We start from the raw sequence: 27,466 nt of genomic DNA on the forward strand, positions 1-27,466 counted from the left end.
AGCATAATTTAAAATCTCAATCGAGCACCCCAATATTTTAATTGATTTTAAACCATTCTTTAAAGGCCCAGTACACCCTTAGATATACTAGCTTATAGCCCGTGCAAGGCACGAGAACTTTTTAATTATCTATAAGCTTTTTAATTATATTATAAATGGTGTGAAAGAATTTAATTTATAAATAATAAATTAAAATTTCCAATTAAATAAAATTTGAAATTATGATTTGTTTGTAAGCCAGAACTATTGTAAAAATATATAGGTTCTACTTTTCAGACTTGTTTCTGTAAAAAAAAAACTGGTCACACATGTTGGATCATCCGACAGTGGTTGGCGATGCAGTATAAAATACACCGTCACAGCCATTAATGGCTTCAAATAAACTATTGTAATCAACCCATTGCTTTTCTCTTATGTATCATGCCAAATATTAAATTTTTTCTATCAAATTTTAATATATATTGAGTAGAATATGTGACGTCAACCTCCATTAGATTATATTTATAAATGTGTTTTATATTAGAATTATTATAGTACGATTTAAATTTGGCTTACTAATCTTAAAATATATTAGATAAAAATAATTTTGTGATGGTGCGATTTATATGATTCTACAATTAAAACTGGTAGGAAATATTTATTTTGGATTAAAAAAATCATAAACATGTGAAAGACAGAATTTGTTTTGGATTCAGAAAAAGAATTATAAACATACAAGTAGATATCAGTTGCCTTATAGAATTAGAAGTTAATTTTGTTATAATCTAACGGTGCTTATTTGTTCAATATACGATCCAACGGATGATAAGCTTTTGGACCATGTGACCATGCGACCAAATTATCTCCCTTACGCTTATTATATATAAGTAGATAATAGAGTAATCAACAAGAGAATTTAAATATGGTTTAATACACCATAAGAAATACACCAAAGTATACACCGTATCGACCATGAATTGTACTCCTGCAATAAATGTCTACTCATATTTCGTTTTACTTTATACGTGTAGACAACTAGACACTACACCTAGTTGTCTGATCTCAATCATCGTCCATCTCTATCTCTTTCCCTCGCCCTGAAGTCAGCCGTCTTTACATGATTACGGTTCGTTTCTTCTACATACATTTATCTCCCCTGTAATATATGTTTTTTGTACTATAGATACATATACTTCAACTCAATCTTATGTATCCAAGATTTGCCCATGGAATGAACATGCTTTAATTTTTAGTTACTGAGTTCTGATTGTCTTTTCATCTGGGTTTGTAATATTTTTTAGGATTTGTGTTGTTGCAAGCAAGTATCTAAAGCCTAGTCAAAATTTGAGCATTGGTTAGTACTTGAAGAGAAGCCTGATTGGGGATCTCTTTTTACTCAATTGGGGTGTTGCAGTGCTGGATTTCTACTTAGTTTTTGTGTTGCCTTTGCTTTTATGTGAGAAGAGAAAGAATACCCCCTTATTGTTCTTTCGCAGACCCTTGTTTCGAGTAAGTAAAATCATCTATTTCCCTATTGAATTGAGTTGCATATATATTGTGACAGATGCTTGATTATGTTGGAAATTTTTAGGATATATCGTGCTTAAAAAATTAAAAATTACCTTGGTCTTACAGAACGATTTTGATCTTTGCTCTTTGTTTCACGAACCACGCCAAATCAGTCTCTCCACTTTAGTACATAGGTGTACGTGTGGTGAAAAATTCATGGTTTGGAAAAACTGTTCAGTAACTTATTGTTTAATATACGTCTTCTCGTTCATATGACGATGTATGTATGCAGTGTCTATTCTCATATAGTATATCAGTATATGTAAAGGTTGGAAGTTGTTGACTAAACAATATCGCCATTTTGAGTCGATGTTACTGAAAGAGTCATGAACCAGCTCAGACTAATATCAGGTTAAAAAATGGCTATAGGTGAATGAACGAAGCCTTTTTATGAGATTTGGGAGATGGAGGAAATTAATTGAAGTCAGTGAGAAGAGAGAGAAACACAGAAATTCATTATCCGGGACCTCCCCCCCCTCTCCCTCACTCGAAGGCTTGTATAGAGACTGAAGTTTGGATCCTTAGGAGCCTGTCTTTATGCAATATCACCTTAGTATACAAATTATATATTTAAGAATATTAGGGGTAGGAGGGTCTGAATGCAAGACTTTTCCTAACATGAGCTTTGATAAAAAGTCAAGTAAATAAATTTTAAGAGGGCGAATATGTTGGAGTCACCCGGATTTCTATTATATCTTAAACACTAAAGACACACTTTAAGGTAAGTATCTCAATTTTTATTGAATAATTCAAGCTCCTGTAATATCTTCTGCTTATATTTAATTTTTCACTGTGTGTCAGCATTTCATTGTCATGCATATTTAATTCATTTTGTAATTGCAGTGGATTCTTTTTCGGACCCAAATTCTGTTTCCGAAAGGATTCTTGCCAGTCCAGCGCGAGTGCCGCCAAGTCCTTCTAGATTCTCTATGTCTCCAAAGATAGACAGAATTGGATCAGTTCATCTCAATATGAATGATGCTGCTAGGGCTACACAAAATTTCTCACCATCGCAAAAATTAGGTGAAGGAGGATTTGGGACTGTCTACAAAGCTCGCTTACAAGATGGCCAGATAGTTGCAATTAAACTAGCAAAGAAGGTAAGTGAGGTTTGATTTCAGCTCACTTTTTTTGCTTCATCGGTACTCTTACTCGTCTCCCTTTTTCATTATGTGTGCGTGTGTTTTCAATGACTTTTTATGGCATTAGACTGCTTTATAATGTATATATCTGCAATGTGTACAATATGTCTGGTGCAACAGATCTTCCCAGTGTTACCCGAGAGAAGACCTGTCCAATACCCAAAAGTTTGAAAAAAGTATTGAATTTATTAATATAAATGTACAGAGTTGGCAATATTTGGTCATGAGAAGCACTTAATTTTGTGCCTTTTTGTTCCATTGCTTGATATTATCTACGAATCATAATGGTGCCATCATTTCTCCGTAAATATTTAATGTTTAGAATGACTAAGTAGATTTTGTAGCCTTGTAAATGACGTTCTTGTAGTCTAAATTATTTAATATTTTGGTCTCCAAAGCCTAAATTTCTGGTGAGCCTGAATACCTGATTATGGCGAAGTAAACGGCCAAAAATTATTCATTGAATTAGCTGAAAATAGAAAAGTAGAATTCATTGGTTACAAAGTGTATATATGAAAGAAGATCTTGCAATTACCTACTTACGAGTTACCTGTGCAACGTCTTTGTATCATATTAATCAACATGGAAGCTAAGGTTAAATGCAGTTTTTAAAACTTCTTATAAATTAAGTAGTTATGTCATTATATATCGTTGCTTAAAATTTATTTTGTGCAGGATGTTAGGTCTTCATTGTTAAATTTATGCAATATGATTTTTCTGAATTAGATTAATATTCTTTTCTTTAACAGCGGAACATAGAACTAGTTTCATAAAATAATGTTTAGACTTCTGTACGAAAACTCTCTTAGGATACTTTTATGACAATTTCAGCCTTTTTGTGCTTGACATGACAGAAGTTGATACTACTACAAGCGCGTTATAGTCGGCCAAGTTTCCTGCATCTTTTCTTTTGCTTGCTATTGCTAGTCTTGTGATGTTAACATATTTAAGAAAAAGTACACAGGCACACTATGAAGCCTTGCGATCTGAATTTGAGAGTGAAGTTGAACTTCTTGCGACGATTAATCACCGGAATCTAGTAAAATTGCTAGGATTCGTTGATAAAGGGGATGATTGTCTTATAATCACCGAGTACGTGGCAAATGGTACTCTACGAGAACATTTAGATGGTATGGTTGTAAACTCTATCAGTTTACTAGATATTCTAGTTCTGATATTAAATTCAGAACAGTGAAAATTAAATTTAAATATATATTAAGTAGCCACAGTTTTTGATTTCTGCTTATGCCAGGTAGACGAGGAGATCATCTGGATTTCAATCAGCGGCTAGAAGTCTCCATCGATGTTGCTCATGGCTTAACTTATCTCCATCTGTATGCAGGTGATAAGGACCTTCCTTCACTTCAGTTTGTCTAGTTATTACATAATAATGTGAAGTAAAGTAATTAGCCTGCACTCATCTCACTTCCTTATTTATTTTCTTGGGTGAGGGGAATTAGAAGTTTAATTGTTAATAAAATTGCATACTGCACTTCAATTCAATTGGAGTATCTTTGTATTTAAGTAACTAGTATTTTTTATATCCGAGAAGATAAAGTTAAAATATTTGTGTTATATGCAACTTCCTCTACCTGAATGTTGCTCAAGTGAAATAGACTTAAGTTTGAACCAATTATACGATATTAGACAGAACAATCTCGTATAAATGTATAATTAACTTTATGCAAGTACACAAATTGATTTATATCTACGAAAGAGTAAAGAATATGCATATATATATATATATATATATATATATATATAGGCAAGTGCTCAAATGAGAACCCCAACTAATGTGAGATATGAGACCTAATCTCAGTCCCACATTTTTATCACTAAATCAAATCACAACCACACATTTATATTTTAACATTTTCTTTTATCACACTCTCCCTCTTCCCTCCCACCCCTCACTGCCAACTATCGACTACCCACCTCCACCCTCTACTGCCATCCGCCACTGCCCATTGCTGCTGCGGCGACGCAACCACCAGATCTGCTATAACTTCGTCGTAGTCGAGGTGGCGACCTCGTCTCCATCCACACACACAAAAAACACAGATCTCCATCTCTCTCGCCAGAAACGCGATTGCTACCTCCCAATAAAAGCCATGTCCTTATTCTTCAATTTTCTTTCTTCTCTATTCATCGCCGATCCACATCACCTCCGATTTCGATACTCCGATCTGGAGATGGTATTGGTGGAGGTTCGGTGATTTTTGATTTTACGGTGGTGATTTCATTTTGTTGATGGTGTTTGTTTGTGGTGCTTCATAATTAATATAGTAATTTTTGTTATGGTCGGAGTTAATGATGGATATGGGGTAGAAATAGAGGTTGGATGTAGTGAATGGCAGAGAGCGTGTGGATGTAGGGAGAGAGAGACAATGAAGAAGCTGATGAATTGGAAATGATGATTTTCTGTTGTGTTTTTGATTTTTTTCCGATGGTGATTTTGTTTTGTATTTGGTGATTTTTCGGATTTGGGGGTGGCGGTGGTGGTTTGTAGTTGGTGGTGGTGTGGTGATTTTAATCTTCTCGCGTTGATTTTTGATTTTCTGGCGGTGATATCTTATTTTTTGGTGGTGATTTTATATTTTCCGGTGGTGATTTTATGTTTGCCGGCGGTGATTTTCTGGTGGTCGCCGGAGCTGGTGGTGGTGGTCAGCGGTGGTTGAAGTTGATGGGTAGTTGAATTAGGAGATGGTGAAATATTAAAATATTAAATGAATGGTGAGAGATGAATATAATGTATTTAAATGAGTGGCTGAGATTAGATCTCATATCTCACCAAAAGATTGGTTCTCACTGGAGCATGACTCTCTCTCTCTCTCTCTCTCTCTCTCTCTATATATATATATATATAATTGATACCCTTCTTATAGGACATCTTCATAGCCCATGTTGCTCACCCATCTCTATGTAGTCACATCTCCCTAATTGTCTTTTCTGAAAAATAGAAAGAACAAAAGAAGTTATGCTAGGATAATAGAGAGAACAGTAGATCTCTAGAGCATAGGATAAATTGGTCAGAATATATTATAATACATATTTGTTTTCTGTTCCTTGGTCCGTGCTGTGCTTATTTTTTTATCGATCTTCCAACAGAGAAGCAGATTATTCACCGAGATGTCAAGTCATCCAATATCCTTTTGACAGAGCGAATGAGAGCAAAACTTACTGATTTTGGATTTGCCAGGCTTGGCAATCTGAACTCAGATGATAAACATGCTTCAGCAAAAGTAAAAGGAACAATGGGTTACCTTGACCCTGAGTATATGAAGAACCATCATCTCACGCCCAAGGTTGATGTTTATTCATTTGGTGTTTTGCTATTAGAAATTCTGACAGGCCGTCGTCCTCTTGAGCCAAAGAGACCGGCTACTGAGATGGTGACAGTTAGATGGGTAAGTTTCTTTAAATGTCCTGCTTGCACTCTAGCATGTACTGTGTAGCAGATGTTTGTCGCACTTACATTGGGATTAACCCGCCAGTGAAGCTTGTAGAATCACAAAATGGATACGTACAAGTAGCAGAGATACCAGTTTGCTTATCCCAGACCGATCTGCTGCAAATATACTATAGCACCTATCACAATGACCTAATAAGTTTCCTTAACCTTGCTTGAGATTCTCTCTTCTGTACTCCAGGTCACAAGTCATTGCACACTCGTACTTATTTCCTCAAGAATAAGAAACTAAATTATCAGAATTCAACTGTCACTAAAGATACTTGCCTCTGACCAAACTGCGGAGCTTGTCTAGTTTTAAACTACCACAGCATCTGGTTCATTGTAATAACATGTACTTCCTCCGACTCAGTTTATAGTACTCAGTTGACTAAAGAAACCTTGCGTTGAGAACGAAAATATGGTTTATGGCCGTCAAGGGTACCAAATGTCTGAAGTTCAGACCAAATATCTCTTATATGCTTCCCTGAGTCCAATATTAGCATGTTTTACTACTACAAAGTACATTAAAAGTAAGGTTCTAATGTCGTTAGGTGGGCCTAGGTGGCTAAGGAACCTTCTAAGCATTAAACATATATAATTGATATTTATCATATATATCCCTACCAGCTTATATACGAAAAATGGCTCCAAATCTCCCATATTCTTGAAGTAATGCCCAAAATAACAGAGTTGGAAAAAATGGCCTCAAATACCAGTTAGAGACGCTGATAAACTAGCGTTTTCAATTTTAAGTTGAAAACGCTAGATCTTGTAGCGTTTTACTGTTTTAACCCCAGCAAAACGTTACACCGTGTAGCGTTCTAATTAGGGTTAACCTAATTAGACGCTACACGATGTAGCGTGATGTAGAACGCTACACGATATAACGTTACTAAATGGTATTTGGGAGCCATTTTTCTGGATACTGATATATAGGGCATTAATGATGAATATATGGGTAGTCAGGGTCAACATCCCTTATATACCATAATCCTACGTGATGCACGATTATATTTTAATATTTTTAATATTTCAGTTTTAGTAATATATTACAGATTTTAATATAAACTTTATATATATATATATATATTTATATTTTAGAAATGTGTTTGTATTAGAATACGACGTGTCTATTAAATAGAATTCAATTTTAAATAATTAGCCTCTTAAACTAAAAAAGCGCCGGATGATAGAGACCTAGAATGAGTGATTTTTCAGCTAGATGACATTTTAGTCCCATGCATAAGCATCAATAATATAGGGTTGAGCTATCCGACAGAAAAAACCCGCTAATAGCATGTTGTACATTTCGTATGTCACGGACCAAGACCCTTAACATTATAGTATTTTGTAGATATATTGAATAAAACAATTGTCTTTTAGTAAGTACACTATATTGATATACACACTTTTTTTGGATATTAATTTGATAGTCCACTCTTTTATAATATGAAGTGATTTTATTCATTATTTGAGGAAAGCAAGGAAGGTTACCTGAGATTTAGATATAATACTTGAACAATGAGTTTTATACAAATAGTTTGTTTCAACTTTTTATTTACTTATCAAGAATAGCTTATAACCCATGCGATGCACATTAACTTATGATATATGTTGTTTTAAGAATATGTGTGTTTTAGTTAAAATAGATTTTAATAATAATTAATAAACGTGTTTAGGCAAATATATGTTAACCAAATCTTATAAAACTTGTGATGTTTCAGCTTTAATAATAGGTGTAGTATAGATAAATTGTTTAATTTAAATATGCTATTAACTTCAACTGAACTTATATCACTTCATCTTTCATAATATAAATAGATTTTAGCATTTTTGAAATATTCGGTTGTAAGCGAGATTCAGACAAATCAGTAGAGTGCCTTTAATGGATTAATCGGACTACTTGAGGATTTCAAAATACATGCCAGAAATTTCTGATGATTCTTATGCTTGCATGATCAGATGTTGGCTAGTTTTGACTGCCACTTTGAAAAACAGAATGCAGAGTTTGGCTATATTTGGTTGCATTACTGTTATTATTTACTTGTGTCCGTTAAACTTAAATTTTATTGTTTTGAAAAATATTCATACTTAAGTTGTCTTGTGTAGGCTTTTACAAAGTACTCTGAAGGAAGCATTAAGGAGATGGTAGACCCTTTGATGAATGAGGTGGTAGATACGTCCGTCCTTGAAAAAATGTTTGATCTGGCCTTCCAATGTGTAGCGCCTACAGGAGCTGATCGTCCAGACATGAATTTAGTTGTAGAGCACCTGTGGGGGATAAGATCAGATTATATAAGGAGCCGGACAAAAGATTAATGGAAACAGTTTAAGAGTTGTTGTCTGTGGGCTTCTGTAAAAATATTCATGTAGTCCTTTTCATGTAGATATTCAAATCATTATAACCCTCCACGATGCTTTAGGGAAATTTGTTCAAAATTTCACCTTTTTTTGGTGAAGTTTGCAATTGCATGCCTGTACAATGGAATCAAAGTCTGTTTAGGTGGATGTACATTGTGAACAGAGATTGTCTGAATTGTATTAAATCCACATTGGAGCATTGTCTTTTGAATGAATTGGTTATAATTCCTGTTTAATGATTTCTGCTCTGGTACAATATCGTTTAATGATTAATCTCAGTCTTTATAAATACAAACTTACCACCTTCGTAGATATTGATTCCGTTCATGAACTTAAAATTTCTCTATTAAACTCTGATGTTGCATTTTCATACCTGTCGAATAAGGCATGAAGATGTAGACATGATTTGACTTCATAAATTTCATAAATAAGCCCATATATCAACTTATTAGAGCTTTTTATCATTTCAGATGTACTCCGCCCTTCCTCTTTACTCCTCTTTACTCTATTTAATTACTAATTTTTAAATGTAATTATAATTAGTATAATGATAAAAAAGCTCCACTTAATTAATATTTTTTTAAATATAATTATAATAAATATAATGATAAAAAGTACTTTGAGCTAATATCATCATGTCTTTTGAGAAGTGTTTGACTTCAATTTAGATGAATATACAAATAATATAATATACAAATATATGATTGAGATTTCAATAAACATTATAAATGTGCAGCCCAACAGCTTAAAATATCAGAAAATGAGAGCGACGGAAATTTGGATGTGAGCAAAAAAAACAGGGAGAAAAGAGACAAAGTTGGACTGATGGATAAAGCATACGGACATATCAAAGGTAATGTAAACGGACCGGGTCAATTCTCATTGTCGGCAAGAAAAGCCCGTGGCACCTATATACACGGGGTGGGTCCGTTTAAGCATTATAAAATACATTAAAATATTAAAATGCTGCTCCACACAATTAGCCGACCCCAGTAAAAGTTAAAAGTAAAAACAGTAATCTCACCTGACCTCCCTATCGGACAGTCAGCAACACAACACAATTATATTTCCTTCTTTTTTGCCTGTTATTTTTTACCGTTGCAGTGGTTATAGTAATCGTTTTCACCCACACAATAACAATCCCAAGTAAGGAATAGTTGTTTGTTGTTTACTAGATGCTTCCTCTTCTTCTAATAAGATCGTCAGATTAAGTAAAAAACAAACTGAGAAGAAGCAAGCAGAGCAGCTATGTCGTTTGTAGTAGGGCTTGTGATCGGCCTTGTTGTTGGCCTTGGATTGATTGTTGCTTTTGTGCGCTCTGAGAATGCTAGATCCAAATCTCGCTCACAACTTGTATCTCTCTCTCTCTCTCTCTCTCTCTCTCTCTCTCTCTCTCTCTCTCCCTCTCCCTCCCTCCCTCTCTGTCTCTCTCTCTCGTAATTCTCTATACTTGTGTTTATTATGTGTGTCTATGGTTTAGGCCGAGACTGTTGCGGCGTTTGCGAGAATGACAGTGGAAGATTCTAGAAAGTTACTTGCCCCTGAGTATTATCCCTCCTGGGTAGTCTTTTCTCAGCAACAAAAGTTTAGTACTCCTCTATCCCCCACTCTTTTACATATGTAATGTGTCTATGTTTTACGATTGCGATGCTCATTATGTTCTTTTGATACTACAGTTGACGTGGTTGAATGAACATCTTACCAAGATCTGGCCCTACGTTAATGAGGTTATTATCACATTTTGTAATTGGTTGTTCCGATTCCTCTATTTTATTTTTTTGATTTTGTGTGTTGAAATAATGAAATTTGCCCTGATTATGGTCAATGTGTAGGCGGCGTCGGAGCTGATTAAGACTAATGTAGAGCCTATTCTCGAACAATATAGGCCTATTATTTTGTCCTCTATGAAGTTCTCTAAGCTTACTCTAGGAACGGTTGCTCCTCAATTTACAGGTTAGTGGATTTACATTTGTGTTTTTAGATTAGGGTATTTGTTTTTATGAAGTGTGTTGCAAATAAAAATAAGAAATATGTGAAATTAGAAGATTTATTTCAGAATATAAAGTTAAAGCATAACATATATATTGGCATTAATTGTGTTCCACTTTTTACTTTAATGCATCACATATGAATAAAATTCTTTGAGAATTTAGAGGAAATTAAATAGCACATAAGGTCCCATCTCTTTGTATGTTGTTATATAACTAGACAAAGTCAATTACACAATGCAGTAGGTAATACTATAGTGCATTTCTGTTGTACAATTTACATGTCCGTGGTCATGGTGTTTTTCTTTTTTCTTATGATACGATATACAAATTGGAAGTTGCGACCTGAAACAGAAGCTAGTTTATTAATACATGTGGTCCCCTGCTGCCAAAATCATAAGCATAATGATATCTTCTCATCAGTATTGTTCTCTGAAAAAATGAACCTGTATAACAACTTCCAAAATCAATCGTAAATAACAAACCAGGAGTTCCAAAAGCACAACCACATTTTATTAGTTGTGAGAAACATCACGTGGGCAGTCATTTTACTTTGTACATCTCGATCGACTTCGTGCATCTTTGTGAATCTTAAGCATATTAGTCCCTGTTTCGTGCATTTAGAAAATTATTGACCTAACTAGTGGATCAGGGGATGATCCTTTTTCCTTCCCTTTCTATGTTCTGACCTACCAAAGTTATCTCTCAAAAAGTATGCAAGGATCTTCCTTTTTTTTTTTGGTTCTACCTGCACTTGAAAAGTGTGTGTGTGTGTGTGTGTGTGTGTGTGTTGCTAAAAGATCTCGAAGAGCGTTCTATGATGAACAATAATATTTCCTCGCCCATTATTATATTATAGGAATATCTATTATTGAAGATGGATGTAAGGATGGTATCACTATGGAGCTGGAAATGCAGTGGGATGGGAATCCAAGCATAATACTTGATATTAAGACTAGAGTTGGTGTAGGCTTACCTGTACAGGTGATGTAACATATTGATCTAGTTCTCACCCTTTGTTTGGCTAATGCTACTACATGTCACTTAATTCCTCAAAACAATTGCATGAATTGTAATAACAGGTAAAGAATATTGCATTCACTGGAGTTTTCAGGTTGATCTTCAAGCCACTAGTTGACGAATTGCCTTGCTTTGGGGCTGTATGTTTCTCATTGAGGCACAAGGTATATTGAATTATTGATTTTTAAGCATTTAAATAGAGATTGAGTTCTATTGGTAATCTGCTATTGTATAAGCTTGAAAAAAAAACTGAAGGTACATGCAATAATATTATACTAATTATACCTGGTGTGACTGCTTATTCATATACAGAGAAGTGGCTCCTTCTGCTGACCTGCAAAGTTGTTTTCGCTACAGGAAACACTGAATCATCTTTAGCTTTTAAGCATGTGTTCTTAAATGATTCTAAATCGATATTAGACATAAAATTGCAAGCGAACATCTGCTTATGTGATCTTGCATATAAAGGAGCACCGTAATGTATACATTGATTGTTGCTTTTGGTTAGATTTTCTAATTATGTTCACTTTTGAAAGGTTATTTATATAGTATATATACTATACTAATCTGTAAGTGTAATGATTTAGATCTTTTATTTGTCTGGTTAGTTTCAGCTTAGATGGACTATGTATCCATTTAGGATGGATCTGAAAGTGATCAATAGTTAAGCTAATCTAGTTTTACCCAGTCTTTCTAAAGTTACCTCACGATCACACATAAGGAAAGAACATATCATTACTCATAAGTCATATCTTTTCTTTTGACTTGTAGAAAAAGCTGGATTTGACGCTGAAAGTAGTTGGCGGTGACATCTCTGCTATACCTGGCATTTCTGATGCCATTGAGGTTGGCATGTGCTCTCATTTTTACTTAACTCTGTTTCACCTTTTTAGATTTTTTTCTTGGTTAAGATATGTAAAAGATCTCGTTCATGTGATACAGCACTTGGATCTCATATATTTTTGATTTGCCAAATCATAGATATACACGGATATTAGCAACGTATTATCTTTTATGTTTTTTAATTGGATATCTATCTTTTGGCATGCTGCAAGCTAGAGAGGGAGATTCTGGTTTATTGTGTAAATATTTTATTGTAGTATTATGAAGCACTGGAAGTGAATAGTTAACTGGTGGATGTTCTGAATATAGCTGCAATTGTTGGCTCCAAAAAACTATATAATTTTAGCTTTTATAATCAAAGATTTATAACTTGCTGAAGTATTGTGGAATTTTGTTCGTCTTAAAGTGATATACTCCAACTATAATGTTTTATATCTACTAGAACAAGTATCAAATACTGTGTATATGACTTGCTTATAGTATATATCTAAATTTTGTAAAATCATAAATACTAGTAAACTTATGTTTGATTAAGGTAAGAAACGTATAAAGATACTCAGAGAACTTTAAAATGGAAACTCGTTGAAGAAAATGTGTGTGACATCAAGAGCAACTTCAACTGAATATTAACCTTGTTAAGGACAAGGTTCTGATTTGGTAACAAAAACAAAAGAGTTATGTTAGTATAATTGAGTTTATTGCAAAACGCAACCCACTAAATTTCCGAAAAATCACTTTAGGCCTATACTTTATATAATTGCACTTTGCACCCTGTTGGTTCGTTTGGCGGGTCACTTTGCACCCTTTCCGTTAATTTTGATGTTAAAGTTAAAAGTCCCGGGGGTAGTTTGGGAAATTTTAAAAAAATTAAAATTTACAAGATCTCCAATTTTCGTAATTTATTAAACAATTACAAAAAATATTTCAATAATTTTGAAATTTATTGTTTTAAAAGGATCTTTTCGTTCTCTACAACTTTCGTCCTTTGAGATTTTTCAAAAAATATCGTTTAGAGGGTCAAAAAAATTAAATAAAATCTGGTTAAAATCTCATTTAATAATTTTTTTAAATTTCCCAAATTACCCCCGAGACTTTTAACCTTAACAGTCAAAATTAACGGAAGGGGTGCAAAGTGACGCGCCAAACGAACCAACAGGGTGCAAACTGCGATTATATAAAGTATAGGCCTAAAGTGATTTTTCGAAAATCCAATGGGTTGCGTTTTGCAATAAACTCTAGTATAATTTTAGTTTGACTATTTTTTCTTAAACTTATTTAGTTAGAAGCACTTTGTTTTGTGTTTGCACTTGTACATTAGTAGTGGAGTTATGTTTTGTTCATGGTATCATTAATAAGGTCATGTCAAAATTCATATACACAGACGACTATACGAGATGCTGTTGAGGATTCAATTACTTGGCCAGTTCGGATAGTGATTCCTATAATTCCTGGTGATTATAGGTAACCTTACCACCAGCTTTCTCTTTCTATTGTATGATTATTTAATTTGTATAATGGGAGTCAAGTCGACAGACTTCATTGACTTCTTACAACAGACAACAACTCACCGGTGCATGTAGATAAGTTTGCACCCCTAAATTAGCTAACAAGTTCTAGTAAATTTGTGAAGTAGTCGCTTCTAAAATGATAGCAAAATCATCACTAAATTGTACTATGATTTATATTTAATAATATTTGTCCCATTGAGTATACCAATAAACACCATCAAATTCAAAAGTTCTGCTTGGTTTGTTATTGAATTCGATCAGAGGTCATGTAATAAAAAATTAGGTAAATATGGTTTTGCATACGAATTACTCAAAAATATTTCAGAGTAGGAAACACAAGCAACTGTCATTCTGGAAGCAGATGGGCGGTCTCAAAGGTGCTGCATGGGCATCATTTAGCAATACTGAGACCTAGTTTATGTGAAGTACTATTTTATTTCTTTTAGAATTTTATTTTATTTCATTTTAATTATCGATCTAATTTTTTTTGTTCAGTGACCTCGAACTGAAGCCTGTTGGAAGATTGGAGGTCAAACTTGTGCAAGCAAAGGAGTTGACAAATAAAGATATCATAGGCAAATCTGATCCTTATGCTGTTCTTTATGTACGCCCGATACGCAGTAGAACAAAAACTAGCAAAACAATTGTAAGATCTTTTCCATCTATTAACTGATGCACATTGTGACATCTTTATGTTTGATCAATCTAAAGAATAAATCTTTCTTCTTCAGAGCAACCAATTGAACCCTGTTTGGAACGAACATTTCGAGTTCATTGTCGAAGATGCATCCACCCAACATTTAGTGGTAAAGATTTTTGATGATGAAGGGCTGCAGGCATCTGAACTTATTGGTTGTGCGCAAATACGGCTAAGTGAAATTGAACCTGGTAAAGTGAAGGATGTATGGCTGAAGTTGGTAAAAGACTTGGACCTCCAGAGAGACAACAAAAATAGGGGCCAGGTGAAAACTTCAATCACCCACTTGGTTTATCTAGTTATAGATCCTGAAGATGCCATCCGCGATTAACTAACTCCGTAACTTGACTTAACCATAGATTTACCTTATCATCTCAGTTTTTAAAAATGACCATTCATTCCACCATGATTGGAAGACAATTAAGTTTTCTCTTGATGTTTTCATTAGGATATTCAACACAAGGACACAAAAAAAAATAAAAAAATCTCACCGATTTGATGTCCCTGTCGCAGTTCCTTACTTTAAAAAGGTATATGGTAATTGTTTAACCTATGAGTCTTTAGCTTTATGAATAAAATCAAATAAAATCAAGTGCTCCAGAATTTATGTATTGTAGGAAATTATGAAGAGGTATCATGAGTCCTGTGAAAGCCTCTGTGTATTTGTGTATATATCATATAATCCCTTCTAGTCTTCTATCTCTTCAAGACTTCGCCGTTTTTTCTATCAATCTCTTTTCAGGTGCTTATTAGAAATAAAGTCCTTTAATTCATTGTAGCAAACTTATGGTTCCAAATTATCATACATTTTTTACTTCTATGCTGGATAACTTTGGATCTAGATGAGTACTGTATGTGCATTTAGGTGTAAAGATGTTGATGTGTTACTAATCCATTGCTTTAGGTGCACCTGGAACTCCTATATTGTCCTTTTGGCATGAAAAATGGGTTCGCCAATCCTTTTTCTCCCGAATTATCAATGACTTCCTTAGAGAAGGTTTTTAAAAGTGGTGAGGAAGATATGGACTATGCTGAAAATGGAGGTGAAGTCAAAAACAAAAGAAGAGAAGTAATTACAAGAGGAGTACTCGCTGTTACTGTGATATCTGCTGAAGACCTGGCACCAGCAGATGTAATGGGGAAGGCTGACCCTTATGTCGTGGTTTCTATGAAGAAAACGGCAGCAAAAAACAAGACCAGGGTACTTCTATGTTTCAACAAATAAAATTTGACCTTTACAGATTATGCAACATGTAGGAAGATTCTTAGGGAGCTGCAATCATTGTATCCATTACCTCTATACTTTTGATTTCTGATCTAAGAGTTTACTCCTTGTCTAATATCATATCCTCTGTTTTTAGGTTTCAAATGATAACTTGAATCCTGTTTGGAATCAAACTTTTGACTTCGTTGTTGAGGACGGACTGCATGATATGCTGATATTGGAAGTCTGGGACCACGACACATTTGGGAAGGTTGTTCACGTACTGCTTTTTTCAGTTCAGTCATATTTATCCATATTTGTAGCAACTTAAAGAGGTTGTGTTAATTACTTTATCCATAGTAACTAATTACCTATTAGCAAAATCCTCCTTATACACACAGGATCAAAACAAATGAATTGATTCATAAAAAAAACCACTTAGAATTATTGAATTATCTAGTTTAAAATTGTGTCAATATTAAGCTTAAAAAACATGAAATCAATTTAAGATGCAAATTACGTATATTCATTACGAAAATGAAAAAGAATCTTGAAATGTGCTGTACTCAATTATGGATGACATATGTCCCTAATTGTATAGGGATAAGACTAAAACCAAAAATATAAATAAACTAATATTAACATTTTTTTAAAAACACACTTACATTTTAAGAAAACCAACACCAAATATATGTTTTTTTTTGCAAAATCATATAATTAAGATAGTTATAGTATAGAAGATTAATATATATTTAAAATAAATACAAATAATTAAATAAGTTTGAATTAGTATGTAAAAGTATTGTGTGCACTTCATGGGCATATAGCTAGTTATAAATTTGATAGTTGAAGAGAGCTTTGATATATTATAAGCTCTTTCTGAGCTGGGTGACTTGTAAGATGACATTTGAAGATGTCCTGCCTTGATGAAGTTCTCTAACATTCTCGAGCTAGAGCTTTAGAATGCTAGGGCCAAAGTTAAGGCTATGTTTTCATGAGCATGAATTTTTTTGTTTTTTTTGCACTCTAATTTGCATATTATTACTGCAGGATTATATGGGAAGATGTATCTTGACACTCACAAGGGTGATATTGGAGGGGGAATACAAAGACAGCTTTCAGCTTGATGGGGCTAAATCTGGAAAATTGAACTTACATCTGAAGTGGATGCCCCAACCGATATACCGTGATTCCTAGTTGGCTTTTACTTTCTAGTTGTAAGTTTGGTTCACTACAGCACTGGCTCTGGCTCTGCAGAAGGCTTTGTTCAGATTATCTCTGACATCCAGCAATGAACAATTGAGCAATAAGTCCCATTAAGGCATTCGTGGTGTATATATCTGGTTCAGTTATGCAGAGAGGTCACTGTACAGTTGCAGCGAGTGCCTACATAGATTAAAGTAAAAAAAAATTTGTAGAATCGGGAAAAGCCAAGACTCCGTTTCTGAGTTGTGATCACATCTTGTCATCTTGATTCTTGAATATTATGTACGTCTGTTCAAAATTTAACTTTATATCCTCTAGTAAGAATATCCATAGTGATGCCAAACATGTTTGTTTTCAATGTTTTATCAAATCTACACATTGTAGCATGTATGTTATATTGTTATCAAAGCTGACATTCAAATTTGTTTTAGGTTGGATCAATAATATTTGTGGATGTCATTTGTGTTTGCAATACGAAAAAGGATGTTCCGCAAATTTCTGGGAAACCCACTCACTCTTGACCTTGGGTCTTGATAGGCGCATACCCCAGTTTAACTTAAAAATATACTTTATTACCCAAATAAAATGGATGAAACTGAAGAAAAAATTCAGCTCATCCTATTTTATCAACCAAAGTTTAGATAATTATATAGATGTAATACATTTCTCCGAAGAGTTTGAGACTGCTCCCCTCGTCTTCTAAGAACTTCTCAAAAGGTTCACTTTGCTGACTTGAAATCTCTTTGAGCAGTCCGTCAACCTATGTACTACTTATTGCTCAAGGGCTGGTCAAAATATTATCCTGAGGTCTTCAAAGTCTATTACAGTGCAATATTTTGAATACTTTTATTACTGAATGGGGAATTTGGTTATTCTAAAATACAAGAATAGGATGCTCAGTCTGCTTACTTTACACCACCGAAGTTTAAAATGGAGTCACCAACAGCAATGTCAATTGAGAGAATCCGAGACCTTAATTCACACTAGATTTAAAATGACATGACCATCACTAACACCATATCTCTCATTACTAGCCTGGTGAAGATGAATTGATTTATATGTAGTAACAATGGATTCTGCCCCACAAATCAAATGCTGCGATATTTGTCTATTTTCTCCAAGCCTTCATACTTCATATTCCATAATTGAGTTGTTTGCTCTTGGTGATTCTATAGAGATATTTCTTCTTTAGTTTTCTCCTTCGCCCATTACTTCCCCTGTGTTCAGGCAACAAGCAAATCAAAATGGACGAAATTTGATTTTAATGCACACTTAAACAATGGTTTTTATCAAGGAACACCCCACATCACTTCAAAATACATGTTGCAAATGAAGGTCAAGACATATGCAGTCAAGAAGGAGAAAATCTGATAAAGATCAAGAATGAAGACACCACAAACCACATGAAAATTCTCAAATAAGCAGCCACCAATATTAAAGATAATTGAAATCTGAATTAGACGACTAGATAAAGAAAATCAATACAATTTCTAACTCATAAGAAAGAATAAATAGTTGGGAAGATAGAACAATGATTCCATTTTTGGACTTCAAAAGAGCTGACAATATTATACTTTCAATTTGGCCCCTATGGGTTATGCTGCAGTCTGGTCACAAATAAAATGGTTGCTAAGGTTCACATGTCTGGAAATTTTGTAATCAAACAAAAGGATATATCTGATGGATCATTATAATGGATCATTATAATACTCATGTAAGAAGAAACTGAAAAGTGCGTCTACTTAATGTCTGGGGCTTGAATAAACATGCACCAAACCAACAATCTATTAATAAATTGCAGTGTCAAGTTTGTACTCACCAGTACTGATTATGTATCATGAATGCATCAGTTTCCACTTTCTTTCCTTCATCATTGCGATTCCAGTGGTAGAGTGCATGTGTCCTGTTCTTAATCTCTAGAGTAGAGTGTCCATAACTGGATTCGCGGAATGCTGAATAATCTGGTTGTGGTTCTCTAAACCTGAAGATCAAATTTCAATCCTTAATGCAAACCGAAACAATGATACTGAGATTCATAGCAGAAACATTTTACTTAAGGGTGCGAAGATAATATTATAGAGTTCAACATATAAGTGACTTGTTGAATTACCAGGTACTCACAACTACCTTTTGTCTTATGAATGAAGCTAAACTAACCTTGAAGCAAGACCTTCCTGATTACCCCCATCTCCAACAGTTATATAAACAGGGGCTGCTTTATCTGGTATGGGATAAGGGCTACCTTCTGATACATTGTAGAGTACATTCGAGATGCGATACTGAAAGTACGAGGAATATTCAAAGTGCATTACTAAGTTAGTTGAAAATATATAGATAATAATGGATTCAGCATCACAATGTAATTCAATACATTTTCCAATGACATGTACAGTTTAAGTAAGAAGCTCATATGGGAGCGGCTTGTTAGTTTGAAGGAAGGCTTTTTCAAGGGCACTGCAAAATCGGGTCAATTATCCGATAAATTAAAATCACACCAAAGCCTAAAACTAATCTTAATAGCCACTGGTGGAAGACCATATATAGAGTAACATGTAAATATTTCCAGAATTGCAAACTATCTCGCTTTAAAGAACTCAATTTTTTCTTTTTTCCATTGTATGTCCCTATTTATCGAGTATGATCAAATCCCTCGGCAAGTCCAGACATTGTATCCACCTATATCTTCCTAGGGTGAAGTTTATCAAAAACGCATAACAAGCTTTGATGTAGAAATGTGATAATGCAACAGCACATATGGATTAGTAGATAAACTGAAGAAAAGTAATTAGATTTTTTTTATTTTTTTTTCTGACATACCGATCTTTCATAGGCATGGACGTGGCCAGCAAAAACCATATCAACTTTGTATTTGATAAACCAACTTTCATAAACTGTTCGCATGCTTTCACCCTCCATAAAATGTGCTTCGTTGCTGTTGTAAATAGGAACATGCATAAGAACTATAAGCCAAGGTGTTTTATCCCTGTCCACTCTCTCAAATTCTTCAGCAAGCCACTTGTACTGAGGGGTATACTTTACTGCCAAAATATCAAGTACTAATGCTGTGAGATATAGCATAACAAATAAAATACAACAAAAACATGTAAACGATTTTGTCTAATTTTCTAGAGTGATTAGCTGCATGAATATTAATTGTCACAAAATGACGTGACCACAACCATTAAATATAACTACAATAATGTAAAAAAAAAAAATTAAGAATCAAATCTTAACAAAAGTATTAAAGATCACAAGTGAAGATTTTACCAAATGGAGAATAGCTGGAGAGGACAATTACATGGGCAGATGCACGTCTGATGGCATACCAAAGAGGACTAGTGCTCTTGGAGGCCAAATATGGTGTAGGATATCTATGCAAATACGATTTGAAAGGAGTGACTTCTCCCTAGAAAACCATTAAAAGAGCAAACGGGTAAGCATAAAGAAGAGGTCACTTTAATTTATACTTTACATATCTATTAGTTGCTGAGCAGTTCTTAATTCTGCATATACAGGAACAGTCCTCATGATCATAACTCATGGTCAATATCAGCTACATATAAAACCCCTAAAAATGGGCCATGGTCGAGTTTGGTGCTTATAGATCATAATTTAGATTACAGATAAATTCTTATTGAATACATTTTAATTGATGCCAAAATGTTAATGTAATTCAGCCTATTTATTCCTTTTGCCTTCTGATGTTCTCAAAGCATAGCAAATATTCACAGATGATTAGAATCTTAAATTGATGTACAGTTATATCCATTAGATTCCCCTCAAAAAAGGTTTTTCTCCATTCTAATGGGTGCATGGAGTCATGCATAGGGAACGGTAGCTAAATATGAAATTCAACTACTGTATAAAAATTAGACTTTTTGTATGACCAGTAACAATAATAAATTGGAAAAGAGACAAAATATGGACACGGAAAATTCAACCAAAACTGTCACATAACCTGCTTTCTTGGATTTATTTAAAGAGAGAATGAAACTGTGGGCAATCTGTGAAAGGAAATGTAAAAGTACAATTGTTGATTATTCTTGCACAATTAACAAGGCACAAGAGATAGTGGTTACTATTCCTCTATAGTTCCGAATTATGATTTTCATATTCTGATGGTCATGTTTATGCTAAGTAGGTGCTAGGTAAAAGGTTGTAGCAGGCAGATAGCACAAAAACTACATAATGTATCCTCTTCTTCAGCCGGATGTCTGGAATTACATCTGAGAAGATTAAGATAATGCAAGGGAGTAGAGTAACTACATTGACCCAATATAGCGTTCATACTGATTCTGCTGTTAGCCTGTTACTGGGTGTCTACCGTCTAGAAATTAATAGAAGTATCCTTCTTTTACTATTATTAGGTTTGCGGAGTACTTTATTAGGGAAAATATTAAGCTAATCCAAATATATAATGTATGCTATCTCTGTTTTCTTCAAATTACTGACAGATTTTGTCACCTTTGCATTATAGTACCATCTACTGCATGGTAACTAGGAAAACCTCTTTGTAGAAGCGACATCAGTGAGAACTGAACCTTCGCATATGCTCATAAAAAACCTAAAGGTATCTGGAGAATGATTACAGTATAGTACATATTGTCTACATGTTTCCTGCCAACATTTGGCATAAACACTTAAGATGATGACCATATGTTCTAGTATTATCGAGAACATCTGTTCTAGTATTATCAAGAACAGATGGTATATTATTAATTTATAATACATTAATAAAATTACTAAGAAAAATATCTCAGCAACTTTACCATATATGGCATGTACTCTATTTCATGGTTTCCCGCAGACCACATCCATGGCTGATAGGCTGCAATTCGTTCTACAAAACGTCCCCATGAGTCCCATCGTACACCAACGTCATGGTATTCATATCTATCAGCATATGAAAGATCTCCAACAAATAATATTGCTTGACCTCCACTTTGCATATAATGCTCAACAGTAGAAAGAGAATTATATGTTTGGCCTAGATCACCTGCAATACCAGCCAATATTTTTTTAAAAATTAGACAAGACCAGCATATGTATTTCAAAAGGTGCATAATGCAAGATCATCCTTATTTCCATATTTTAATAAAGCAACAAAACTGGCATGCAAATGAAATAATACTAGAAAATAACTTAATATGTTAATCAACCATTTCACACTATCAAAATATTTATTTGACTATGTAAGCTTCAGCTATATCAACTTGCATAAGCTGATCGTCTTCTGTACAATAGTAATTAGTAACTACCATTCTAATGTTTAACCTCAAAAAATACTCATGGTTGTAAAATTTCATCCTTTCTAATTTCGTGCTAAGTTTTGCTTTCATCAAGATTATCTTATCTTCATGTTATGGCTTAAGAGAAAAGTAGCAATATTAAAAAAAGCCTATAGCAAGTGGGAGAACCCGACAAATATAACACTCATATGCAAACCAGTGTATTTGTTCCCAAGAGCTGATGAACTTGCTTATTTATCAATGTGCACTTGGTGGAACTCAAATAATGTTTCACATCAAGTTACGCAATCTCACATTTAATACACTTGATTTCATGAAGGAAATAAAATGCAAGTCACTCACCAATTATTCCAAATTTGTAAGGAACATCTGGGCCAATCTTTGGAGGTGTTTGAAACCAAAACTGCCGCGCGGATTGACCGCTCACAATTTCATAATAGTACTTGGTGTCATACTAAGAAAAAAGAAAAGTGTTTTACCAACTAAACCAGCTTAATAAAACACAAGCACAAGAGTTTTTATTACTTCAAGAAAACCTAACAATTTATCACTTTAACATGATTCTTTTAGTTAATAAATACCTCAAGGTTATCGACAAGACACTGATGAATATATCCAGACGTGTAGTTGTAAAAGGTATATTTTTTAAATTTTCCTTCTGCAACAAGATCATAATTCTTCTCTGATGTGCCATATCTCACTTCACTGGTTCCTGGTTCATTGGGTGTCACCCATGAGATGATAACAGCTTTCCCATCGTAGTCACCTTGAGTGATGTGTACCTACAGAAGATATGTTTTTACTTTGCAACTACATACAAAATGAAATAGAAAATTGGGATATTTAGGGTAATTTGTATTTTATTGATATAGAAGTAAATCATGTTATATTTTTCTTCAGATAAACGATAACATATATATACATACATACACATATATATTATATTACTTATTTATTATATCAACATAAAATATAATTAGGAACATTTTCAAATTTCAAAAATGAAGTTTCACATTAGAAAACAGATTTATTGTATTTATTTTCAAATTAGAATTACCATATAGGCAAAAAAAATTAAATTAATGGAGCATCTTATATGGATGAAGTACTGAATGGAGACCTATATGTCTTGCATGTTCTGCATATAAGATATTACAAAATATCTGATATGGAGTACTAAGTACGAACTAAATACATATATGTCTTGCAACATGTTTTGCATATAAAATATTGAAAAACACAAGCAGAACATGTCAGCAAGGCCATATAGCTCTGAGACAAGAACCAAAATTCCGCCATAAGCTCTCTGTACTCAAGCATTTTAATAGGTTTATTCGCTTGCAAATACAAGAAAACCATAAGCAAATACATTCTTTGAGAATGCAGATAAGCAAAAACCCCGAAAGAGTATTTCAATTGACATGAAAATTGAACCCTAAATAACACTCAATTAAATCCCCCAATTAAAAAAAATCCCAAATTAACAATAAAAAATTAGGGTTTTAAAACCCCAAATTAACAAGATGAATTCAGATAAATACCTTTCGGGCACGAAAAAAAGCTACTTGAAAAGCTCAGAGACACGAACAAAAGCTCCAAGATGATCTCCTTGTACAAAGTCGTCGGACCCTTTCCCAACCATTTCTCAACTTCAAGCTTCGAGAGATGAAAGAGTGAGAGATGAGAGAATGAGATGAGAGAGATGAAAGAATGAGAGGAGAGATATGAGAGAATGAGGGAGATGGGAGAGATGCGGGAGAGATAGGGTGAGAAAGATGCAGGAGAGAGACAAAGTGTTTTGTTTTTAATTTGGGGTTTAATGTGTTTGAGATAGTGATGTTTTATTTGTTTTAATTCTGAGGGGGATTGTTGAATTTAATTTAAAAAATTTCAGTGTCACAAAGCGGGATTGTTTCCCTCCGATTTATATTTTTACTCTTTTATAAGGCAACATCGCATAACGTGTTGGCATTGAGGTTTTTTTCTAGTTATGGCAACATATTTCTTATCAATGGCAACACCTAAATATGATGTTGGTATACACCCACTTCAATCAAATTTTAAGCATCTATGGCAACATTTTTGGTGGCAACATCGTTCTGTAATGTTAGGATAGACCAAATATGGTGTAGTGTAGGTCTCCAATTAGTAGTCCATAGAATTCAATTCATGACTACACAAACCATTATCAATCCACTATAATCGTATTTGATGACTATCTTTTAAGTTTTTTCTTAGTGAACATTAATCTATTTTACAAGGTTCTTCCCGGAAGACTTCCAAATCCTTAACCCTGGACATTGTTTGATAATTTTACTTTTCATGACATCAAATACATAAATACTTGCCTGCTGTGGTGCATTATGACCCTTTGGGAGTGCAAAAACTTCATTGTCGAGAGGAATGTCAACAGATGGCCACTCTGAACGAACAAAACTACTAGTTAACCCAGCAGCTCTACATTCCACAAAGCTCAGGAAACCGCAAAATATAATCAAGACTTGGAGCAACGAGAATTCCATTTTCCTCTCATTCAGCATGATCATTGATCAATCAGCTAGATAAACCTAAAACCTTGCCTAGTCCCCTGGGCCTGCAGTGAGATACGGAAATGGCTCCAATAAATGAGAACAGGATAATAGATACCTCATTTTAATTTTATGGGTTATTTTCATTGGTATCCTCGTAGTATTGCCTTTTGCTACTCATGGCTTTGTATATATAACAACCTTCTGTTACTCAATGCTAGTGAAATATCATAATGTTACAAAAAGAGTAGTACCTATTGAGCCGCAAAATAAATTAGTTAGTGGCATTATGATTATTAATGTGATTTTTAGTCCATACTATGTGAAGACATACATTGTAGTAGAGGAAAAAAGTGTCACCCATTAGTCCAAAAGAAGTATAGAGTTCATTTTAGCTTATTATAATATTATAATAATTACTAAAGTTTGCATAAGGGAAGTTTGTTATATATACAAAACCACAAGTGCAAACTTTACTCAAAATAAAAAAAATAAGTACAAGGATACTGAGGGCAAAAAGCAAAAAAAAGGGAGCGGAACCACCGGCAGAAGTCAATAGTACGATGCTACTATTGAGAAGATCCCTTATTTTAGAATATTTATAATTATAATTTTCCTTGCACATCTACCGGAACAAGTAAATCAACAATTTGCATAGGTAGAAAAAATATTAAGATGGAGCACAGAGCAAAATGCCCACAGAATAACCTAAACCTCGGCTGACGAACATGTGAATCCTCAGAAATTAAAAGATCTCGACTCCGTCCAATAACTCGAAATCGCAACATATAGGAATGCATTTGTAGCTGTAATCAGACAGAAACATACAAGCATATGCTAAAAACATAGATATCGGCAAAGTACAACACAATCAGTGACCTCATCTCACATAAAATTAGTTGAGTATGGTTCTCTTATCACCGTTTGAATACATCACCACTCGGATCCAAATAAAAAATTTAGCTATACAAATCACGAGTTCACATTTAAGCTGATCTGTTGAAGCGAGACTATAAATAGATGGTAGAAGTAAATAATTTAATAGTTAGATGGATCAAGTCAAATTAGAGTGGACTAATGAAACTCTATCCGCAAGTCAATAATAGTGTATGATTATATAAACATGAACTTGCATTTGCATATGCATATATAAAGAGATAAAATGATTCAGAGAGAGAGACGGTCAAGTACCTCAATAATCTATGCATATAAAGAGATAAAATGATTCAGAGGGAGAGACGATCAAGTACCTCAATAATCTCGACGAGACAGAGAGAAAGAGAGAGAGATGTTGATCTCTACGGGCAGAAGTGAAGAGATGATAGGGTGAGCTTCAACAGCAAGACGACAAGAAGTGGGCAGATTGGATGCGTATGTGAGAAATTAATTGTTTTGCACTACTGTTAGTTGGATAATCAGCTGCTACACAGTATACTCTAGTAGTTGTATATACCAAGCACATGTGTAATCTGGTTGTGTGGCCAAGACAGATCCACTTCAATAGCATGCGACATTCTCGTGTATATACTGCTTTTTTATTTTAAAAAGTTATTTTCAGATAATATTCATGTGGTATTTATGGAATAATTCTTAAACTTATTATACCGATATCAAAAGAATATACTCTTTTTGTGTCGGAAAAGAATGTACTATTTAATCTCTCATCACTGGCTTTTTTGAGTTTTTTTTATAGCACAAGATCAGTATCGGCCCTATAAAATAATTTCGTTTTATAATACCTCATCTTTGTATGTCATCCGTAGCTAATTAGCTCAAGATTTATAATTTTTATGGTTTTCGTAGTATCTGAAATGAATAGAGAGCCAGAAAGAGAAATTAACATAAAGAATATTCACTATGATTTTTTCTCTTAACCTCTAAAACGTGCAAGAAAAAATAAATCAAAAACATTAATTTGAGATAAAATTTGTTGGCATGCTTGTTTTTAGGCTGGCATATAGAGATACGTCTGCTTTTGTTGTAGAAGTAGATCGGTATTTTTACGAATTTCCCAAATTAATTTTCCGCCAAAGTAAATTTAGAGTTAGTCCCTCCATCCTGTGGACTAACCATACTGGCCCTTCAAGATCCACCATTTAAACTCTGATCATTTGGCAGAGTAAAAGAAAAACTTACACTGAAGGTCAGGGCCGTCTGGGAGAATTTTGGGGCCCTGTGCTATAATATGAAGTAGGCCTCAAATAATAATAAAAAATATGTATATTATAAAAATAAATAAATAATAAAAATATTAATTTTTTATAAAATTAAAACATGTCACTTAAAATAAGATAAATAATGTTATTAAATAATAGTAATTTTAATATTTTAAACAAAATTAATATGAATTTATATGAGATATATCTATATGTCATTGAAAAGAATGAAATTTATAGTACATATGAAAAAATATCATATGTAAAAGACATTATGAAAACATTTAATAAAAGAGGAATTATTATATAAAAAGTAAAGATACAACATAAAAGATTTAAAATGCAAATAGACATAATAAACTAATCTATTAGATTATGTAATTATTTATCTATAAATAAACAGAATTAAAATAAATATATAATTTTTAATTTTCAATTTCATTTTTGAAATTTAATTTTATTAAATAAAACATTGATTTCTAAATTTTGAGGCCCCTATAGTTTTGGGGCCCTGTGCCGTCGCCCACCTTGCACGCCTCAAAAACCGGCCCTGCTGAAGGTATCT

The 27,466-nt window shown here is 33.7% G+C and overlaps 3 protein-coding genes across 4 annotated transcripts; 2 read left to right on the top strand and 1 right to left on the bottom strand.

The window, feature by feature from the left end:
• The first annotated feature begins 960 nt into the window (after positions 1–960).
• On the top strand, positions 961–8,738 carry LOC108215086 (calmodulin-binding receptor-like cytoplasmic kinase 3). Its single transcript, XM_017387426.2, has 7 exons — positions 961–1,105; positions 1,281–1,488; positions 2,392–2,648; positions 3,655–3,820; positions 3,943–4,032; positions 5,799–6,097; positions 8,251–8,738. Coding segments are annotated over exons 2-7 (1,023 nt in total). The 5' UTR covers positions 961–1,105; positions 1,281–1,487; the 3' UTR covers positions 8,461–8,738.
• An 852-nt stretch (positions 8,739–9,590) lies between these two features.
• LOC108214979 (synaptotagmin-5) lies at positions 9,591–17,398 on the top strand. The gene is made up of 13 exons (XM_064088754.1): positions 9,591–9,855; positions 9,983–10,085; positions 10,177–10,229; positions 10,335–10,455; positions 11,350–11,474; positions 11,573–11,674; positions 12,282–12,356; positions 13,735–13,814; positions 14,357–14,507; positions 14,593–14,823; positions 15,463–15,759; positions 15,920–16,033; positions 16,813–17,398. Exons 1-13 carry the CDS (start codon positions 9,751–9,753, stop codon positions 16,957–16,959), a joined length of 1,704 nt encoding a protein of 567 aa, XP_063944824.1. The 5' UTR covers positions 9,591–9,750; the 3' UTR covers positions 16,960–17,398.
• A 391-nt stretch (positions 17,399–17,789) lies between these two features.
• Positions 17,790–26,234, bottom strand: LOC108214201 (bifunctional purple acid phosphatase 26). Of its 2 annotated transcripts, none has more exons than XM_017386048.2 (10): positions 25,996–26,234; positions 24,566–24,810; positions 22,799–22,999; positions 22,560–22,671; positions 21,738–21,964; positions 20,236–20,374; positions 19,786–20,006; positions 19,126–19,247; positions 18,788–18,949; positions 17,790–18,185 (listed from the first exon to the last, which is right to left on the bottom strand). In XM_017386048.2, exons 2-10 carry the CDS (start codon positions 24,761–24,763, stop codon positions 18,101–18,103), a joined length of 1,467 nt encoding a protein of 488 aa, XP_017241537.1. In that variant the 5' UTR covers positions 24,764–24,810; positions 25,996–26,234; the 3' UTR covers positions 17,790–18,100. The 2 variants fall into 2 exon arrangements, with proteins under 2 accessions (XP_017241537.1, XP_017241538.1); XM_017386049.2 differs by having other exon boundaries at positions 25,937–26,186.
• Between the last annotated feature and the right edge of the window lie 1,232 nt (positions 26,235–27,466).

This window comes from Daucus carota, chromosome 3 (assembly GCF_001625215.2).
Source record: "Daucus carota subsp. sativus chromosome 3, DH1 v3.0, whole genome shotgun sequence".
Classification (NCBI taxonomy): domain Eukaryota; kingdom Viridiplantae; phylum Streptophyta; class Magnoliopsida; order Apiales; family Apiaceae; genus Daucus; species Daucus carota.